This window comes from Ips typographus, linkage group LG7, assembly GCF_016097725.1.
Source record: "Ips typographus isolate SLU linkage group LG7, UJ_Ityp_2.0, whole genome shotgun sequence".
Lineage (NCBI taxonomy): Eukaryota > Metazoa > Arthropoda > Insecta > Coleoptera > Curculionidae > Ips > Ips typographus.
In genome coordinates this window covers 6,116,027-6,135,107 of record NC_138428.1, presented here as the reverse complement: position 1 = coordinate 6,135,107, position 19,081 = coordinate 6,116,027, and the positions used below count along the sequence as shown (strand labels likewise).

Below are 19,081 nucleotides of genomic sequence, written 5' to 3'. Positions count from 1 at the left end.
AAAAATTTGAATGGTGGACCCTATAAAAAATTTCAAAATTTCAGTTTTTATTTTTTTCCAGCCAAACAGTGCATGGAATCAAAAAAGTGTATGAATAATAAAAGTTGGGTCCTGTCCTGTTGTATATCCGACAAAAATTTGAAACCTTTACATTGTACCGTTTCCGAGATATTGACAAAAATGTACAAAAAAAAGTCAATCAACTTTGGCGCCCTCTAGCGAGCAAAGGGTAAGACTTAACATTAATAGGGGTACTCTACAAAAAAAGACAGATAAACCATCTACCAAATGTTTTCTTAATAAACTTTAGAAAAGAAATACTTAGTACTCCCTCTACAAGCTTTTAAACTAAATCACCCAAGAATTTACTTAATATTACGTATAGTAACACCCAAGAACCTCTTTTTTTTTAAACCTCACTATTTAAACCAATCCAATCCAACAACAAAGGGGTGTAGTAAGTAATTATGACGTCGGCCCCTAAAACAATGACGCGTCGTTTTAACTGTGACACACACACACTGGCCGCATTAATTTTTATGTGACGTCACGAATTACATCATTGTGACGTCTTCTACGCGATATAATTGTCAAAACTACTTACCGGCACGTCGAAACGCCGATAAAATCTCCATTAAACCATCTTTGAGATGGTATACGCCATTCTGGGCGGCCCACCAAATCATCGAAAATTCACCAGACACTTGATACACGAAAACCGGATATTCTGGATACCTGTCCTTTACTTGTTTCAGCACGTCAATATAGGCCATGACAGGTTTTATCATTAGGAAATCCGCACCTACAATTTGTACTTAAATATTTAGAATCTCACTAGCAAACTGCACACCTTCTTCAACATCTCTGGCCGCTGCCCTCAAAGCCAATCCCTCACTCCCCGGCGGCAACTGATAGCACTTTCGATCCCCAAAAGCTGGTTTAGACTTGGCCGCATCTCTAAAAGGTCCGTAAAAGCTGGACGCAAACTTGCAAGTATACGACAACACCGCCACTGTGTCTTGAAGATTGTGCTCAATCAGTAGAGTTTTAATAGCCCCAATACGACCATCCATCATGTCTGAGGGCGCTACTATATGCGCCCCTTTACCCCACCGAAACTTTAGTAACAAAATTGCTTCACAACAAAGCAACTCACCAGCTTTGGCGTAAGCCAAAGCGATTTCCGCTATTCTTTTAATGCTCTTAGGGTTGTCGATCACGCCATTTTCACTTAGAATTCCACAGTGTCCATGGGAAGTGTAGGGGCAAAGACAAACATCGCAAGTAATAGTGAGTGTTGGAAACCACTCTCGTAATTTGGGCAAAGCCAGGACCACTGGATTGTTGCTGCTGTCTGCATTTGAACCTTGATCATCCTAAAATCAGTTTTTTAACAAGAATTTTAGGAAATCTGGAAATATATTACTTTAGGTAGAAAGTCCACAACCCCAAAAACCATAATGGAGCTAAGTCCTTTTTGAATGAGAGGAGTTAAGTGGGAGCGAAGCTGGTTAATACCATATCTAGCCACTCCAGGCATACTTGGGATATCTTGTTTATCATTTTCTGACTCGCTGAAAATGCTAATAAAATTAATTTGAAATAATTCATAAAAATCAGTCTCACATTATGAAAACTGGGTACATCAAGTTAATTGGAGTTATTTGGGATTTTAACGACTGCCAGCTCCTTAAGGTGGAATTTGATATTGCGCTATGCAAAATGTGCTTCTTTTGAACCATATTCTTGAATTTGTCACTCATTTTAGTTGCTGAATGATTGGACAATTCGTTGAGCTATTGAAAATAATATCGATTATTAAATATTTCATTCAATTTGAATATTAACAATTTTTAATGTCAAATTATTAATGTCAAAATTAACCGATTCTGATTGGAAGAAATTGAGATAAAAACCAGGTTGTACACAATTACGTTCTATCCTTTTTTAACCCATACGCGGAAAAAGAAGTACAACCACCCTAACCTAACAAAAGAAAAAGAAGAAATTTTATGTTATTCTATTCTTAATCACAGACACTATTGATACACTAATAAAAATTAACCATTACCTTTAATTATTTTAGTAACAATCGTAATTTAACTGATATTTATTACTTAATAATAATGCTTTACGTAAATAACAATGCACTTCAGTAAACTATGCATTGACGTCTCTGAAGTTAGGCTACCAGTGTTGCCAGTTACTACGGATTGTCTCTGATACAGGATCGTATTAGATTAGGAATAAAATTATTTAATAAAGCTACATAGTTAACTGAAATGTATTTGGTTTGTTTAATTTGTAATCTGGAATTTTTCTTAAAAGAATAAATAAAACCCAAAAATTTCAACTATAATTATTAATGTATTAAATTATAATAGACTGAAATGACTCTCCTCAAGTTGAGTACAATTTATAACAAAGTAAACTACTAAACTGCACACTACACAGTGGGAATTACAACAAGTTATCTAAATGTTTCCGGGGAAAGTTCCTTCTGCCCTCTGCTCGTCCCATTTTTCAGTCCAGGCATTGGGACAGAATGAGTGGAACACCTTTTTGAAGTACTCGCAAGGGGCATAGTCTTTGCCCCTGATTTTCTGGCATCTGTGGAAGTCCACATAGCTTTGGTAGCAGTGTCTGGTTTGGTTTGTGTTGGGAAACCGCGGGTCAAAAGGGACAGTTTTGATGTCTTCTAGAGAGGCTGGAGCCATTTTTAATCTACAAAATTTCAAAGTTTGTTTCTGTTTTTTATTTACATTTGCCAAAAATCTGTCTTTGACCTGAGGGTTGTTAATTGATCCAAGTTTAGTCAAAACACTTGAAACAATAAGTCAGCTACTAGAAATACTCATAAAAAAATAAAAAAACTGTGTTGGGCAAAAACTTAATCCTACAGCACTAACACTAATACCATCACTTCACTAGAGGACGTGTCTTGGAATCATCATCGCAATGCACCTCTTTGTACTTACGTACTTCTTTCATGTAAACTGACCAGGCATCTTGAGCAACAGTACCTTGCTCCTCTTCAACATTCTTTACTTTAGCTACTAAACCAGTTTTGAGTACTTTACCCCCGCGCCGTTTTCCAAAAGTTGGCAACACAGGTTTTTTGGGTGTTGAAACTTCAGGAGCCTCCTCCTTAGCCTTTTCCTCTTGCATCTTTTTGAACATTTCTAAAAATGACCCGTCGTTCTTAAACGGTACCGAAACAGACTCAGTGTCTGATTCTTCATCTTCAACGTCTTCAATTTTCATGTCTTCCTCTTGTGTAACGTCTTCATCGATTTCTTTATCTGAATAACGATCGCGTCGGTCATCTTTTGGGCTTCTTCGGCTTCTGTAGGACCTGGATCGTGATCTGTGAGAACGCCTTTTAGAGCCTCTTGACCTTGACCTGGAGTGTCGTCTATGCTTGTGTCGATGTCGATAGCTGGGACTGCGCGATCTAGATCGTGATGATGAGTGTTTTCTTCTTCTACGTCTAGACCTAGATCGCGAGCGTCTACGACGCTCTCTAGAGTAGCTCCTTGACCGTCTCTGGTAGGATCTGGACCGATGACGGCGTCTCCGACGTTCAGGTTCAGGGCTTGGAGATGGACTTCTAGCTACTATTTCTTTGTACTCAGAAAATCCTGGCGGTAATTCGTTGTCCGAATCGTCCGGTTCGGAGACGACTTTCTTTTCGGAGGGCTCCGTGTCAGTCCCCGGTGGCGGCGGATTGTTCCAGTCGTATCTGCTCATTGTTTCAATGTGTTCCTGCTAATCGGGGGAGGTGTGCAACCTACAAGAGAACTTTAAAGGTATAGACAACCAGCTGAAACTGAGCGTGGCTTTGATTTAAACTACGCCTCCTGTCCCGTTTTGGGATTGGGGCTTAACAAAGATGAGGTCTCCCTTTCTACCTATTTACAGTGGTGTTAGGTAATCGATGGCCGACATGTAGTCGGTCTAACATTACGAGACAGATTTTTGGCAAATTTCGTTGCGTTGATATGTAACCAGTACTCGAGATTGGGGGGGGCCAAAACCCCGCAAATCGAGCCGCCTGTTTACTAATTTGTTAGAGGTTTTTACCTGTTTTCCTTGCGTTTTTTACGGTCCTACACCAATCACACAAAATGGCTGCTCTCTGAATAATGACAATTCGTATTGACTGACACAAGGTGGGCCTATTTTAAATTTGTTTCAAGGCCCGAAACATCTAGAGTCGACTCTCTCTTTACGGCCAAAACCATGCGATAGAAAGAGTGAAAAACAAATAAAACAGTCGCTGACGTGACGTTTGACATTTAAAGCCCGGCTCCCAACCAAGACGTAAAATAAAAGTGGTTAGGTGTACACATCAACATAAGATTGAACAAAATGATTGTAACCGCTGTTTTTTAAGTAATAATTTCAATTAACCATTCAATTAACCTTTATTAACAAACACAAATAATGTAAAATAGGACCGTTAAAGCGATTTACAGCATGAGGCTCAATGGTCTAGGGGTATGATTCTCGCTTTGGGTGCGAGAGGTCCCGGGTTCAAATCCCGGTTGAGCCCGACTTTTTTTTTTTTTTCTCTCTCAATCATTATTATAACCTTGCTTAATCTGAGTATGCAAGGAATTTCCCATCGCTTGTAAACAATAAAATTTAGATTAAACAGACTTAAACAATGTGTTCTCAATAAAATAAACTAACATTGATTGGATTAGTCTAAGTGATAACCTTGGGCTGATCGAGACAGTAATACAGGTTCAATGCCTGAGGTATTAACCATTGTATTCGTAAAAGTAACCATCGGAGTCATAAAGGCAAAAAACTGGTTTCCGATTGGTGAAAAATGCGGACTACTCGCTCCCCCGAAGAGTTGCAGTTGCGTCATCGCGCAACCTAAACGTCTCCATTAAAATCTATTTATATTATCGGGAATTTTATGAAAATAAACAATTTGGCGCGGCGGTTCATTGCTTTTGTCGCAGATCCTCTAATAAATTTAGTATTCGACACTGCCACACTATGAATAAGTTGTTCACTGTTTTAAAAATCCAGTTATTGTGCTGTGCTGTTTTGGTTTTGGCGCAACATGGGGTAAGCCATTCAAACTCAAGTAGGCAACGATCATTATATCATGCCCGTCTATTCAAAAAAAGTCAGTTTTTTTTTCAACAGACCAAACTTTATTCAACAGACCAATCACAGAAATAATAAGCGCCCATCGAGAGCTTCAGACCTTAACAACAAAACACGAGGAGAAGAAACAAATTGCAACTCCAGAGCGCTTTTTGATCGATTAGAGGCTCACGTCGATGAGCGTCTTAACGGAGTCAGACGGGAAATATGGACAAACGCAAGAAATATCGAGCAAGCTGTGATTGCCAACGTGAAACGTGACGTCAGCAGTGTACCGCACTCTTCTGGTGGGTTACTTATTTTGCTTAAATTTCGCTACATTAACTGTTGTAACAGGCACAGAAGTGGAAAGACAGTTGCAAGTGGTCATAGCCAGCTTAAGACTGATTAACGCCGACCTAAACGAGCTGAAAGGCAATATTTCGGAGGTTGTTAACGCGACAGTGATTAATCAAAACGTTAAGGAGGTGTTTCAAACTGCTCCGGTTTCCTCCGGTCAAAACGATCCCTCCAGCTGTTTGGAGGTAAAAAAACTGAACAGTCTAGCGCCCTCTGGAGTTTATTTAGTGTCTCCCAAAGGCGGCACCGAGTCATTTATGGTGTACTGCGAAATGGACTTTCAAAGTGGTGGATGGTTGACCATTCACAATCGTTTTACGGGAGAACAAGACTTTTATAAGAACTGGGAAGAGTATCGGACAGGGTTTGGAAATTTAGCGGGAGAACATTGGCTCGGTTTAGAGAAGATTTATCAACTGACAGGTACGTGACAGTTATTGACGCTACTTGATAATTACGCACCTGGATTAGGCAAAGAAATTAACGAGTTGGCTGTGGAACTAATGGACGTAAACAATGCGAGAACCCACGCCGTTTACGACCTTTTCAGCATCGGCTCAGAACAGGAGGGCTATGCTCTTAAAGTTTTAGGAAGTTACACAGGAAGCGCAGGCGATTCGATGAGCTACCACGCCGGAAGCAAATTTAGCACCAAAGACCGGGATCAAGACAGCTGGAGTGAAGGCAATTGCGCGCAGTCGCACGGTAACTGACACTAGAACTGACAACTGTGACACTCCAGTTACGTATAATTTATAGGTGGCGCTTGGTGGTATAAAAGTTGCGAAAAAAGCAATCTGAACGGACGCTACTATCCCGGGGATTTACCGAACTATTACATGTACCAGTCAATGTATTGGGATACTTTCGGAGGGTCCCTTAAGGGTCTTAAGTATGCAAGAATGATGATCAGACCTAAACAGTGAATCGCGAACATGAAGTGTTTTGTCTTATAAATAAAATCAAGTTTTACATTATTAGAGTTAATTTTGAGGGTTTGCAACCTTTCAAAAAAAAAAAAACAAAAAAAAAATCCTAACACTTTATTAAAGCACTGTTTGAACTTACCTGAGGCAGTCACCGTGTTAAACTGCGAACGTAGTCTATCCTAGAAATTTTCTCAGTTACTTCCTGAATCTACAACAATAAACCTGAATAAAAATCACAAGTGACATTCAAGTTGTATTCTAACCTTTTTCCGGTTCCGTTCTTTGGTTTCCTCTAATAATACAGCTTCGTTCAATTTGTCCAACTCCTTAAGAAGTTTCACCCGTCTGGCCTCCATTTTAACCAGATCTAACTCCAGATTTTTTTTCAGTTCCGGGGGAACAACCAGAAATATTTTAGTGTCGCCCGCGCGATCTTCCACTAAATTGGCCACTTTCGGCACGTCATTCTGAATGTGTAATGTGTACAATTGCGACAAGTCTTTAATCATCTGACTGAAGTGTCTAGTGGCTTTGTCGCTACTTGATGGAACCAAAAACACTAAAAATACGTTTTGATTATAATTTTTTTTTTTACTTAAACTTACAACCAACCTTCAGGTTGATATTTGTAAGTGACGTTAAAAGTTTTTTTCAACCGACGCACGCCAATGACTAATTCCACTACTGCACTGACTTGGCGTTCTAAATGTTCGTCTCGGTCATCTGAAATCTAGATGGCGTTGACGTGATTGTGACCAATAAAATTCAAGTTTACCCATGCGTCATCTCCCTGTGATTTAGAAGTAGACATGCATTATTGACTTTATCCTTGTCTATTGTTCACTTTCAGAAAAGGTAAATATCTAAGTGAATGTCTTCCAAAAAAAAAAACATTTACTGATTAGCGCTTCTATTTCAGTCATTGTCAGTTTGACAACCATCGAAATTTATTTGATTTGTTTACTATTCATTCTTTTCCGTTTCTTTGTGTTGTTAATCATTTATAAAGTTTAAGAGCTATTTTTCTACGCTTTTAACATTCTGTAAGTACTTTTATAATATTATTATTAATATTTTTATTTTTTTTATGTCGGCTGTCACGTTCTAACCAAAATTGGCACAATTACCAACCTGTTTTGAAAAAAAAGTGGGAGTGTCTATTATGGTTTTTATTTAGCCATTTGGTTTTTCCTAAATTCGGAATTACTTACTATTACAGTATTTTTTTTAGAAAATGCCTGGAAAAATTCTCCACAGACAAGCCCAGCAGTTAATTATTAACCTTTGTGAATATTTTGAATTGGAAGAAACCAATGGAGGACCTTTAGAAGCTTTATCATCTGTTCGGGAAGAAAATAAGAAATTTTAAGACCTTACATATTCTTACTGATGTATTTTTTTTGATGCTAGAAGGTTGCAGCTGCTTTGAAAATTTCCCGCAAAACTGTTTATTCGATTCGGAAAAAGCAAGCAAGTAATCTTATGATTTCTTCACCTAGAAAACGTAAAACGATTTTTGGGTTGCATTATACAGGGTGGTCCAGTTTTAAGTGTCAATAATTCATCATTCGATAGCCAATCAAAAAATAAGTTGATTTGCATTATGTCATTTTTCTAAAAAACGTTTCCTAAGGAACATACAGTCCTCCAAATTTCAATTTCAAAAATCGTTTTATAGTGTAAAACTGAACATTCAAGACTTGTGAGAGTCCAAATTTGTACCGAATAGTCTAAAAACTTGCTATTTACTACTAGGAATAGTCTAATAATTCGTTTTCTCAGACTGCCATCCTGGTCGAGTGTCTGAAACTGGATTTCAAGAACTAAAAACAGTCCGGAAATCCAGACAAAGATTGTATTGTGCATGAAACCCATTTTTTACTTCTAAAGATAATCTAAAAGTTGACTTAAGCTAGAACTGACTTTACTAGGACTAAAAAGAGTCCATAAGTCTATTTTCAGGACTTTTCATTCATTTCATGAATTTTTCGTATTACTTTTGTCGTCTATTGTGAATTTTTCAAAATAACGTTTTTGTTACTAAAAAATAGTACTAAAATTTAACTTTGTATACAACTTCAAAATAATGGATTGGTCATTTAGCCAAAATAACAATTTGACTCCTTTGAACTTATTAAATTATTCTATATTTAATATGTTCAAGTTCTAACTGATAAAAATATAACAAACATGATTTTTTTAAACAATGAAATTGCTGCATTTTTGAGAAAGCAGCATTTTCAATGGTCTTAAAACTTCATTTGTAAAACTTATAATGGTGTCAAAAGTGGTAAAATCGACCACTATTTAGTAGATTATCCTTGTGATTTTTACTTAAAACCATGATAAAACTATAATAATGTGAGTATAAAATTTAGATTTTGAGGCCAAACTGTGACGGTAAAATGTCTCTTGTTGTTTTTTGACACAACTCCAAAAAAGGTTGTTGACAGCCGTCAGCTTAATTTTACAGTGTTGCCAGCTGCGCATTTAAACTGTCACTATCAGCCCCAACTGTTGAAATGTATAATTTACAGACTTTTCAAAGATAAAAATTACATTTTTCAAGTTACGTGACTGTTGTTGACAAGTTTCAACTTAACTTGACAGTGCTGCCAGCTGCAAATTTAAATTGTCGCGATCACGTGACGTGCTTTTACAATTTAGGCTTTTCCAACTGTTTAAATGTAATTTACATACTTTTCAAAGTTAATTGACTACTACTTACTTTTATTACTTTACTTTTTGACTTGAAGAAACTTGGAAATAGACTTAAAAGGCACTAAAAACAGTCTGAATTTCTTAAAGGTGCTATAATTTACTGCACCTATGAGTTTAGAAGTCAATTTAATAGTGAAGAAGCTTGAAATAACATTTTCAAGACTATGGACAGTGTACAAACTGGCTTTTAGGGCTGATAAGTCAAAAAATTCGTAAAGATAGGTCGTAAAACAATCTGGAGTTTTAAGAAATAATTTTTAACTCGAATTTTTAGCACTGAGGTGTCTAGAAGTCGATTTAATAGTGACAAAGCTTGGAATGCCATTTTAAGTGTATGAAGAATGTAAAAATTGTTTTTTAAGTTTTCTGGGTCAATAACTTGGTGAAGATAGTCTTGAAATTCGATTTTCCAAGTTGAAAGCAGTTTTGAAGCACTGATAATAGTCCAGAATCCTGAGAAAATGAAAAGCAAAGTAAAAAGCAAGAAAAGTTAGTTTTCAAGATAATTTTCATGAATCTAATATCAATTTCCTCTATCTAAGACTAAGAGAGATTGAAATTTGTCTCAAAATTATGAAAATTTACTTCAAATGCAAATTTTAAGATTCTGATGTTACTTTTCATTAGTTTATAGTCAGTTTTTGTTGTTTAAGTCAATTTTTAAAGTTTAAATGAATGAATTTGTAGTCAAAAATTCTAGAAAAAGTAGTTTTTTTATGTCTACAAATCAATTTTCAATATTAAAGTGTCTCGATTTGCATGAAAACTGGTTACAAACACAATTTTTAAGCTTCTGAAATCAATTTTTATTTTTTCCAAGTCAATTTTCAAAACTAAAGTCTTTTTAAGTGAATTTTCCGTTTTCGATCTTTGAACGTAATAATTTTAAATCAGAATTTTATAAGAGGTAATTTCATTTTGATTCATTCAATTCAACAGTGAAATTTAAAAAAAACTGTAATTTTTGAAAAATGAGAGACGTAGAAGATAAGGCAAAAACATTAAAACCATCTTCCTGTATCTACGGTTTGACAGTTATGACAAAAAAAGAACGATTTTTTAAACAGAAATTTGAAGGAATGTATTTTACTTGAAAAGAATTTTTTAGGAAAATGACATAATGCATGTCAACTTATTTTTTAATTGGCAATGGATTGGTGAATTATTGACATTTAAAACTGGACCACCCTGTAGATTTTTCATAAAAATTTCTTCAAACATATCTAAAATGTTTTCCAGCGGGTTTAAAATAAAATAAGTGGATTGCAACCAAATGAGATATGAGATACTACAGCATCACTCAGAATGTCTTATTGAATTTTTAATTTGTTGTATTTATTTTAGAGAAACATGTAACCATCCAGAACCTAAATCAAGAGTTAAAAGTTAAAGAAATACTATTAATATTGGTGATACATCTCTGCGAATTTTGGTAAATAAATTAGGTTTCAAATTTAGACGGAATTCTATGATCCAAACGGAGACTTGCTCATAAATAAAAAATGTTATTTCGGTGAAGATATTTTTGATTTGCTTTGGTATAAGGTTGTTTTAGTGCAAATTTGCAGCCAAAGATCTCTACTTTCTGACTGACAATACACGCAAAATTTTAAACGTGATTCATATGATTATAAATGACGTAGCCTTTGTGACGCACGGGTAAACTCACTCCGCAAGAACAATACCTCGGGAAATGACGTGTCAAGGCACAGGTTCCATAATCGAGGCAAGTGCGAATGCAAGTGCCAAGCTAACACTGGCATAAAAGGGCTCAGACCCCTTAAACTGTCATCTAAACACCTCAGTAAGGTTTGGCAGTGTCCCCTGGCGGCTGTTTCTGCGGGATGGTCTTTCAAGTTAGTTTTGACAGCTTCCTAGACGTAAACACGTAGAATCTATCCAAAATTGCATGCAATCGAAACTAACCAAATAAACATCGCAGAATTCGTAATACAGGAAATTCTTCAGAGCAGCTGTGGCTAAGTAGAAATCGTAACTCTCCACCCCCTGTTGTACTTTACGTAGCATCCGGCACAGCCTACTTAAAATCCATTTGTCAATCAATGACAGCTGGATGACAGGACTGTCAAATTGGTCGCGTCCTTGCACTTGCTTCACTTTATCGATCCACATCAGAGTAAACTTGGTCGCTTGCCAAATTTTGTTGCCGAATAATTTGTTGGTGTGACACTCGCTAACGTCAAAATTGATCACCTGATCTATGACAAGTATTACAGATGTGTGTTTTATGCGGGCTTTAAGCAGGTTTTACACCGCGCTTTGATGTCAAAGAAATTCATGAATTTATTCATGAAGCTGCTTCAAGGACAAATTTTACCAGTGTAAAACAAAATTTTATGTCAAATTTACCTTCAAATAATTTTACTTCAAATTTTTTACCAAATAGGACAGGTTCTATTTTCATCCAACTTATTTGATCAAACTTGCCGTTTTGCGTAATGCCAACTGTCAACAGATAAAAACGAAAAGTAAAGTGAGGTTAAAATCAGAGACTGACTATTAGTATTCAGTTGAAGCTGCAGAATTCAATACATAAATACAGTATGAGATTTCAAAATATTCAAAAAACCAGAAAAATAAGAAAACAAAGTAGGAATAATCTTCTTGGTTGGCCAAACTGTTTTCATTGACAGTTTTGACATAAAAGTTTGATAGGTGTAAAACGAAATCACATTATGGTTCAAGAAATTTATGAATTTATTTGATGCATAAAATTTGATCAAATAAATGAGTCCAATTTCTTTGAAGTAAAACTTTTGGTGTAAAACCTGCTTTCCACCAAAAATTTGAGTTCAAAGAAGTTGTACAAATTTATTTTATCAAATTCTACATTAAATAAATGTGTCAACTTTCTTGCATGGTTAACTGTTTCATTTTAGACCTAATCAAACTTTTATATAAAAGCTGTCAATTTAAAACAGTTTTGCCAACTATAAACAACCTAATTTAAAAGTGTATGCATAATACTTGTACTTGGACTTATTCTAAGTTTTAAGTGACATTTTTCTGTGACCTTTATGTTTAAAATTAGTAAAAATGTTTGGAGTTAAAAAAATTATACCCTTCCAAGTAAGAGCTGCTACAATCAAACAAATAAGAGCGGTTCTACTCGCTGTGATGATTGCTCCTTCTGTGTTGATGATCGAATCAGAACCAGCTAAGATTCAAAGGAGATGGTGGGTCAGACCATCATTACAAAATAAAACAAGTAGCTGACATAACACATCATTCAATAAGTCCCGGGACTAACCCACAGGTGGCACTACAAATCGCATTTTTATATTTTTCCCTTGAAGTACCATCTTTCAAACGACAGCTGTCAAATCCTGAGCTCATTCCCTCCAATATTTTATTTGTGATAATTTTTGAACAACTTTTGAGAAAAGTGATTTTCGTGTGCTGATTAAACACTGTTTCCTGATGGGAAAAAACACCGTCCAAACAGAACAACGGCTTGAAAAATGTTACGGGGACTCTTCTCCATCGAAAACAACGATATGTAGGTGGTTTGCTGATTTTAAACGCGGTCGTACAGACACAAATGACGCTGAACGGTCTGGACGCCCAAATTCGGCTGTTGTTCCAGAAAACATGAAAAAAATCCACAAAATGATATTGTCTGATCGTAAACTGAAAGTGAGTGAGATAGCTGAGGCCTCAAAGATATCAGAAGGTAGTGTGTTAACAATTTTTGGGTTTGCGAAAGATGCTTTCAAAATGGGTGCCGCGAGTGCTCACTATTGACCAAAAACAACAACGAATTGATGATTCAGAGCGGTGTTTGGAGCTGTTTAACCGTAATAAAAAGGATTTTTTGCGTCGATATGTGACCATGGACGAAACCTGGATCCACCACTACACACCTGAATCAAAACGGCAGTCATCTGAGTGGACTGGACCCGGCGAAAGTCGTCCAAAGCGACCAAAAACGCAACAATCGGCTGGCAAGGTTATGGCCTCTGTATTCTGGGATACACACGGTATATTGTTCATTGACTATTTGGAAAAGGGAAAAACAATCAACAGCGACTATTATTGTCCATTATTCGACCGATTGAAGGATGAAATCGCACTAAAACGGCCCCATATGAAGAAGAAAAAGATTCTCTTTCATCAAGACAATGCACCGTGTCACAAGTCCATAAAAACGAAGGTCAAATTCAACGAATTGCTTCCCCACCCACCGTATAGTCCAGACCTGGCCCCCAGCGACTACTGGCTGTTTTCAGACCTCAAAAAAATGCTCCAGGGAAAGAAATATCAATCAAATGAGGAAGTCATCGCTGAAACTGAAGCGTATTTTGAGGCCAAGGAAAAATCGTTCTATAAACATGGTATAGAAAAGTTGGAATGATTGTATCACTCTAGAAGGGAACTATATTGATGAATAAAGACGAATTTCATGAAAAATAATTGTTTTTCTTAATTGGTCCCGGGACTTATTGAATGAAGTGTTACTATTACCGCACTTTTTTTAAACGTTGGCAACACGAAAATCAGGAGATTTGATGTCAAATAATTGATGAAAATAGAACACGTCCTATTTCCAAATAATTTGACATACAATTATTTGATGGCCAATTTGACTTTGAAGTCGCTTTATGAATAAGTTCCTCAAACTTACTTATTTGAATCAAATTCCCGGTGTAAACCCCGCATTACAGTGTTGAGAGTACAAACTTTTTATGTTGTGCGACAACAAAGTGAATCTTAGAGCGTCAGCGCCACATTCCGGAATTCCTTGAGGAAACATTTTCTTTTGTCCCTCCAGGGCTTTTTGCAGTTCCTGCGATGATAAAATTCCGCTGTTGAAATTCTGGGTTAAGGTGGCTTTTAGTTGCTGTAATAACCAACTTTCAATAATGCTTGCTTTGAGAAAGTAGTGAGGTTTTAAACCTCGTTAGTAGCTCCATCTATAACCTCTTCAGGTGCTATGACGTTTCCTAGACTTTTTGACATTTTACGACCGTGCACGTCACAAATTACACCATGGAGTAGCACTTTATCAAAAGGAAGTTTACCTAAAATGAATGTTGAGTTTAGTCCCTTTTTGGGGATACAAAAATGATTATTTCCTTCATTGTACCAGCAGCCAATCAAATTCCGAGAACATTTCTAGTTCCACCAATGGCTGGCTGCCTTTTTCGAATACGTTTTTTGAAGAAAATTTGATATTAAACGAAACGGGATTTAGACACTTATAAAATTTAAGTTATCTTCTTCAATATTAACAATTAATAAATCACTGTAACGTAGTTTTCATTAAATAATTACATAAATTAAAATATTTTGACGTATGATTGTCAATTTGAAATGTAAACAACAAACATTCAAAACAGTTTGTGAAAAATTCCGCGATTTAAAATGTCACGCTTTGGAAATTCTAATATTGTGGAAATTGATCAAGAAATTGAAAACTGTACTCCCAGGACTACAAAGAGGACACATATATCCATTTGGAATCAGTTTAGTGCCTTTTATGAAGAAAAAGGGTATGTTTTAAATGAAACAACTTCAGTTGAAAACCTTATTACAAAAAGATCCTACTAAAAAAAAGCAAAGTTCCATTATTCAATTACAAAAGAAGTTTGAAGCTGTTAATTGCTTAGTTGACTATTTTCAAACTGAATTGGACAACAAAGGCATTGCAACAGGTAAAGAATTTAAGTCAATACAATAATAAGCTAACTGTAAAGTATTTTTTCTACGAATGTTTGCAAATAAGCTACTTTGCATACGTAAAAGTGTGTGCAAAGTGGCACTTTCCCGCACACTTTTTAAAATGCTGATTATACCTTGCAACAGTGGTTTTATATAGACTATTATACATAAAATCTGCTTAGAATTTTGCGTAGAATTCAAAAATGTAATAATATTCAGGGGTTTCATATAAAAAACACGACTTTTTTCACATTATTCTTCCGTACAGTTTAGGTAAATAAACCACCTTGTCGCTGTCTTTGAAAATGAGGCTTGTTTCCTTAGAAACCAAAGCTCATTGTCAAACAACGCATTTATATGCAATTTAAAGTCTACAACAGTGTTTATTATTGGGGTGGTTGGATCTTGGACAGTAAAACACGTTTATTTAACTAACTAATAAACTTGTATTAATACTAAAAGGGAGGTGAACATTATTGTAATACAACCGACCGACCGACCGACACACGTATTCTAGAACATTCGAACGTCAATTATTTTAGGTGGCGTTGCTTGTCAACCTGTACAATGTTGCCACTGTTACAACAGGTTATTTTATAAACCCAACACTCCCACGTAAAATAAACAGTTGTAACATACTACTTAATTTTTAGTAAATCTAAGAAGCACTTAATACCTAACTGACTTACAAATCTCTTAAATTTGATTACTGACAATGCTTTGGTGAAACCATCTGCTGTTTGATCATTGGTAGAAACATATTGAAAATTAATTAAACCTAAAACATATTGATCCCGAACAAAATGAAATTTTATGTCGATATGTTTTGTGCGTGGATGAAACACTGGATTTTTAATAAGTTTTAGAGCACTTTGATTGTCGACGTACATATTAACGGGCAAAATTATGTTTTCACCGAGGGCTTCTAGTAGATTTTTCAACCATATGGCTTCTCTGGAGGCTGTTGAGGCTGCCACATACTCAGCTTCTGTAGTGGACAAGCTCACACACTTCTGCTTCTGGCTTTTCCATGTTACAGCACAGTTGTTGATTAAGAAAACATAGCCTGTTGTAGAACGTCTTGTGTCTATATCACCTGCAAAATCAGAATCACAGTAGCCATTTAGATTAATGCCCCAAGGGTCACTTTTATAGTGAATGCCAATGTTTAAGGTGCCCTTTAAGTACTTGAAAATTCGTTTAACAGCATTCCAATGAGCTGTGGTGGGATTTTGCAGATAACGACTTACTAGTCCAATCGAATACATAATGTCTGGCCGACTTACAATTGCCAAAAACATCAGTGATCCTACTGCTTCTCTATAAGGAATATTTTCTATTGGTTTGCCAAGATCCTTGCTTAAACTGGAATTAGGATCTGCAGGTACCGAGACAGGATTTGAATCTTCTTGTCCAAATTTATGAACAATTTGATGAATGTACTTTGACTGATGGATGAATATTGAGTCATCTTTAAGTCGCTCAATTTGCAAGCCCACAAAGTACTTTGGATCTTCAATTATGGTAATTTGAAACCTCTTCTGTAACTGAACAAGCACTAAGTCCAATTCTTCATCACTGTCAGATAGTAGAAGACCATCATCAACATATAATGCTAGAAAAACTTTTCTGTCAGTCTTAATGTAGACACAATTGTCAGAAGTACATTGATAAAAACCAATGCTTTGACAAAATTCCTTGAAAGTCTCATTCCATACTCGAGGAGCTTGTTTTAGGCCATAAAGGGCTTTATTTAGTTTGCACACTTTTTGTTTATTATTGTTTAATCCCTCAGGTAAGTCTATATACAATTCTTCACTTAGTACGCCGTAAAGGAAAGCAGTTTTGATATCGAACTGCCTCATTTTCATTTTCTGTTGTGCTGAAAGGGCTAAAAGTACTCTTAGTGTGTCATACCTTGTCGTGGGGGAAAAAGTCTCCTGAAAATCTACACCCTTTACTTGACTAAACCCTTTTGCACATAGGCGAGCCTTAAAACGAGGTTTGTGACCATTTTCAGCTTCCTTAACTCGGAAAACCCATTTCGTCCCAATTGTACTTCTGTTTGGTGGCAAATTAACTAACTCCCACGTTTTGTTGACTTCCAAAGCTTGTAGTTCTTCTTGTATGGCTGCCTTCCATTCCTGCTTATTTGGACAACTAATGGCTTCTTGGTAACTGGAAGGAACACTTATTTCTGTAAAATTAATCTCAGAAAAGTCAAGATCAAAGTTTTGACACAAATATTCAGGTGGATGTATATCTTTTCTAACTCTTAAGTTGTAAGGTGATACTTGTTCATTGTCAGTGTCATTTTGTCCTTGTATATCAGGTTCCTCAAAATAGTTTGGGTCAAGGTCATCTTGAGCATCTAAATTGTCAGATCTGTTATTTTCTATTGGAAGTAGAACACAGTTTTGTCTTGGGGTTTTAAATTCACTATCTTCATTAAAAATAACATGACGAGAAACTTTTATTTTATGTGTCACAGGATCATACAACCTGTAATTCGTTGAATCCCCTTCATAACCTACAAAAACATACCTCTCGCTTTTCTTATCCAGTTTGGTTCTTAAAGTGCCTGGTGTTAACAAATAGGCTTCACAACCAAAAACTTTGGTGTGTTGTAAGTTAGGCCTTTTACCAGTCCAGTGTTCATAAGGAGTGGTTTCAGACTGCTTTGTAGGTGTCCGGTTCAGCAAATACACAGAAGTATTTACTGCTTCTGCCCATAAAGTTTTAGGCAAATCCTTGTCAAATAACAGAGCTCTTGCAGACTCCATTATGGTCCTGTTGTCTCTCTCACAGCGACCATTTTGCTCCGGTGTATAAATACCTGTAGTTTCTAAAACTATACCACTTTCAGATAAATACTGTTTTAGTGACTCATTTACATATTCTCGCCCATTGTCTACACGCACTCTTTGAACTTTGTGCCCAAATTTAGTGTTGCACAAGGAAATAAAGTTCTTAAAACATTGGGTTACATCACTTTTATGTCTAATAAAATTTACTGACCTGTAACCTGTATAATTGTCTTTAAAAAGAACATAGTATTTGGATCCTCCAATACTATCTTCACTCATCGGTCCACAGACATCACTGGAAATTAACTCACCTGGTTTTGATACATGTTTTTCAGTGTTTTGGAATTTAAGTTTGTGTTGCTTGGCATATACACAGCTTTCACAAAAGAAATTGTCATTTATGTCTGTTATACTTATTCCACTTACAAGATTCTTTGTGAATAGTTCCTTAATGTACTTGATATTTAAATGTCCGAGTCTTTCATGCCATTGTTTTAAAGTCCCTGTAGAAACTACATTTACCTCAGTAATTGCATTTTTGTTCTGTAGGCGAATCAACACTCTATAAAGGTTGTTTTCGTAAGGTACTGCAGTAGCCACCACTTGGCCACTTTCAAAAATTTCGGCCTTCTGGTTGTCCTTAAAAATAGTAAAACCTTTATTTGTTACTGCACCTTCTGAAAACAGATTTCTCCTTAAGCCGGGTACAAGCCATACGTCTGTCATAACGCCTTTACACCAAGTCCCATTTACAAACTTCTCTATCAAAATTTCTCCGATTCCTTGAACTGGAAGTTCTTTATTATCGCCGAGTTTTACGAATAAGTTTTGAACTTTTCGAACTGATGTAAACATACTTTCCGAGTGACACATGTGTCTACTAGCGCCACTGTCTAAAATCCAAATGTCACTACAGTCAATGTCAACTTCAGGCACACTGTCATCACTGTCTTCAATGTTGAAAGCTCTTCCATTTGCAGTGTTGCCAGAGTTACCACTTCCACTTTGATGTCTAGCTCGACCACTTTCATGTCCACTATATCCAGATCCAGGAAAAACTGTCCCGCGCTCTCGTTCATTGTCATTTTGTCCACCGCTGCTGCTTCTATGAGTGTTACCTCCTAATTGTTGCCTTTTCGGACATCGGCAATCCTTTGCAAAATGTCCCCTTTTTCCACAATTATAACACTTCACATTTGTTGACGGTTTTCTTTGTGGAGGCCCTGTGTTTCTAAAATTTCTATTGCCAAACTTGTTCATTTGTGTGGCAGCTAAAGCATAATCTTCATTATGTTCGCTTGTACTTAAATTTCTTTCTTCATCAAGTAATCTCGAGGTCAAGTTTTCAATAGTCTGTCTAGCTTCATCCATAGACAACCAAGCTTGTCGAAATGGACCATATTTTGGTGGAAGAGTGCTCATTATTTTTGTAATAACAGCAGTGTCACTCAACTGGTCTCCTGAATTTTTAATTTG

General features: G+C 36.2%; 4 protein-coding genes and 1 non-coding gene across 7 annotated transcripts; 2 read left to right on the top strand and 3 right to left on the bottom strand.

Annotated features, from left to right (window-relative positions):
- Positions 1-275: 275 nt before the first annotated feature.
- Pbgs (Porphobilinogen synthase) lies at positions 276-6,553 on the bottom strand. 2 transcript variants are annotated; one of them, XM_081983990.1, is made up of 7 exons: positions 6,535-6,553; positions 1,627-1,796; positions 1,427-1,574; positions 1,157-1,376; positions 851-1,102; positions 605-802; positions 276-480 (listed from the first exon to the last, which is right to left on the bottom strand). In XM_081983990.1, exons 2-7 carry the CDS (start codon positions 1,761-1,763, stop codon positions 410-412), a joined length of 1,026 nt encoding a protein of 341 aa, XP_081840116.1. In that variant the 5' UTR covers positions 1,764-1,796; positions 6,535-6,553; the 3' UTR covers positions 276-409. The 2 variants fall into 2 exon arrangements, with proteins under 2 accessions (XP_081840116.1, XP_081840115.1); XM_081983989.1 differs by lacking the exon at positions 6,535-6,553 and adding an exon at positions 2,072-2,206.
- On the bottom strand, positions 2,348-4,286 carry LOC145731988 (cytochrome c oxidase subunit 6B1-like). Of its 2 annotated transcripts, none has more exons than XM_081983996.1 (2): positions 4,084-4,242; positions 2,348-2,724 (listed from the first exon to the last, which is right to left on the bottom strand). In XM_081983996.1, the coding sequence occupies exon 2, from the start codon at positions 2,715-2,717 to the stop codon at positions 2,475-2,477; it is 243 nt and encodes an 80-aa protein (XP_081840122.1). In that variant the 5' UTR covers positions 2,718-2,724; positions 4,084-4,242; the 3' UTR covers positions 2,348-2,474. The 2 variants fall into 2 exon arrangements, with proteins under 2 accessions (XP_081840122.1, XP_081840120.1); XM_081983994.1 differs by lacking the exon at positions 2,348-2,724 and adding an exon at positions 2,733-3,790 and having other exon boundaries at positions 4,084-4,286.
- TRNAP-UGG (transfer RNA proline (anticodon UGG)) lies at positions 4,484-4,555 on the top strand. The gene has a single exon. It is a non-coding gene; the product is annotated as a tRNA-Pro (tRNA).
- On the top strand, positions 4,737-6,443 carry LOC145731981 (microfibril-associated glycoprotein 4-like). The gene is made up of 5 exons (XM_081983987.1): positions 4,737-5,085; positions 5,186-5,414; positions 5,464-5,889; positions 5,938-6,171; positions 6,226-6,443. The coding sequence occupies exons 1-5, from the start codon at positions 5,014-5,016 to the stop codon at positions 6,390-6,392; spliced, it is 1,128 nt and encodes a 375-aa protein (XP_081840113.1). The 5' UTR covers positions 4,737-5,013; the 3' UTR covers positions 6,393-6,443.
- On the bottom strand, positions 6,544-11,249 carry LOC145731944 (valine--tRNA ligase-like). The gene is made up of 5 exons (XM_081983938.1): positions 11,043-11,249; positions 10,802-10,990; positions 7,008-7,125; positions 6,659-6,954; positions 6,544-6,603 (listed from the first exon to the last, which is right to left on the bottom strand). The coding sequence occupies exons 1-5, from the start codon at positions 11,247-11,249 to the stop codon at positions 6,544-6,546; spliced, it is 870 nt and encodes a 289-aa protein (XP_081840064.1).
- Between the last annotated feature and the right edge of the window lie 7,832 nt (positions 11,250-19,081).

Coding starts and splice junctions, on each gene's coding strand:
- LOC145731988 (XM_081983994.1), bottom strand. CDS start 3,750: ATGAGCAGATACGACTGGAACAATCCGCCGCCACCGGGGACTGACACG.
- Pbgs (XM_081983990.1), bottom strand. CDS start 1,763: ATGAGTGACAAATTCAAGAATATGGTTCAAAAGAAGCACATTTTGCAT. Junction 1,575..1,626: donor ATGTACCCAGTTTTCATAAT/GTGAGACTGATT, acceptor TAGCATTTTCAG/CGAGTCAGAAAATGATAAAC. Junction 803..850: donor GGCCAGAGATGTTGAAGAAG/GTGTGCAGTTTG, acceptor TACAAATTGTAG/GTGCGGATTTCCTAATGATA.
- LOC145731944 (XM_081983938.1), bottom strand. CDS start 11,249: ATGTGGATCGATAAAGTGAAGCAAGTGCAAGGACGCGACCAATTTGAC. Junction 10,991..11,042: donor AATTCTGCGATGTTTATTTG/GTTAGTTTCGAT, acceptor GTTTACGTCTAG/GAAGCTGTCAAAACTAACTT. Junction 7,126..10,801: donor TTGACACGTCATTTCCCGAG/GTATTGTTCTTG, acceptor AACGCCATCTAG/ATTTCAGATGACCGAGACGA.
- LOC145731981 (XM_081983987.1), top strand. CDS start 5,014: ATGAATAAGTTGTTCACTGTTTTAAAAATCCAGTTATTGTGCTGTGCT. Junction 5,890..5,937: donor GAAGATTTATCAACTGACAG/GTACGTGACAGT, acceptor CACCTGGATTAG/GCAAAGAAATTAACGAGTTG. Junction 6,172..6,225: donor CAATTGCGCGCAGTCGCACG/GTAACTGACACT, acceptor TATAATTTATAG/GTGGCGCTTGGTGGTATAAA.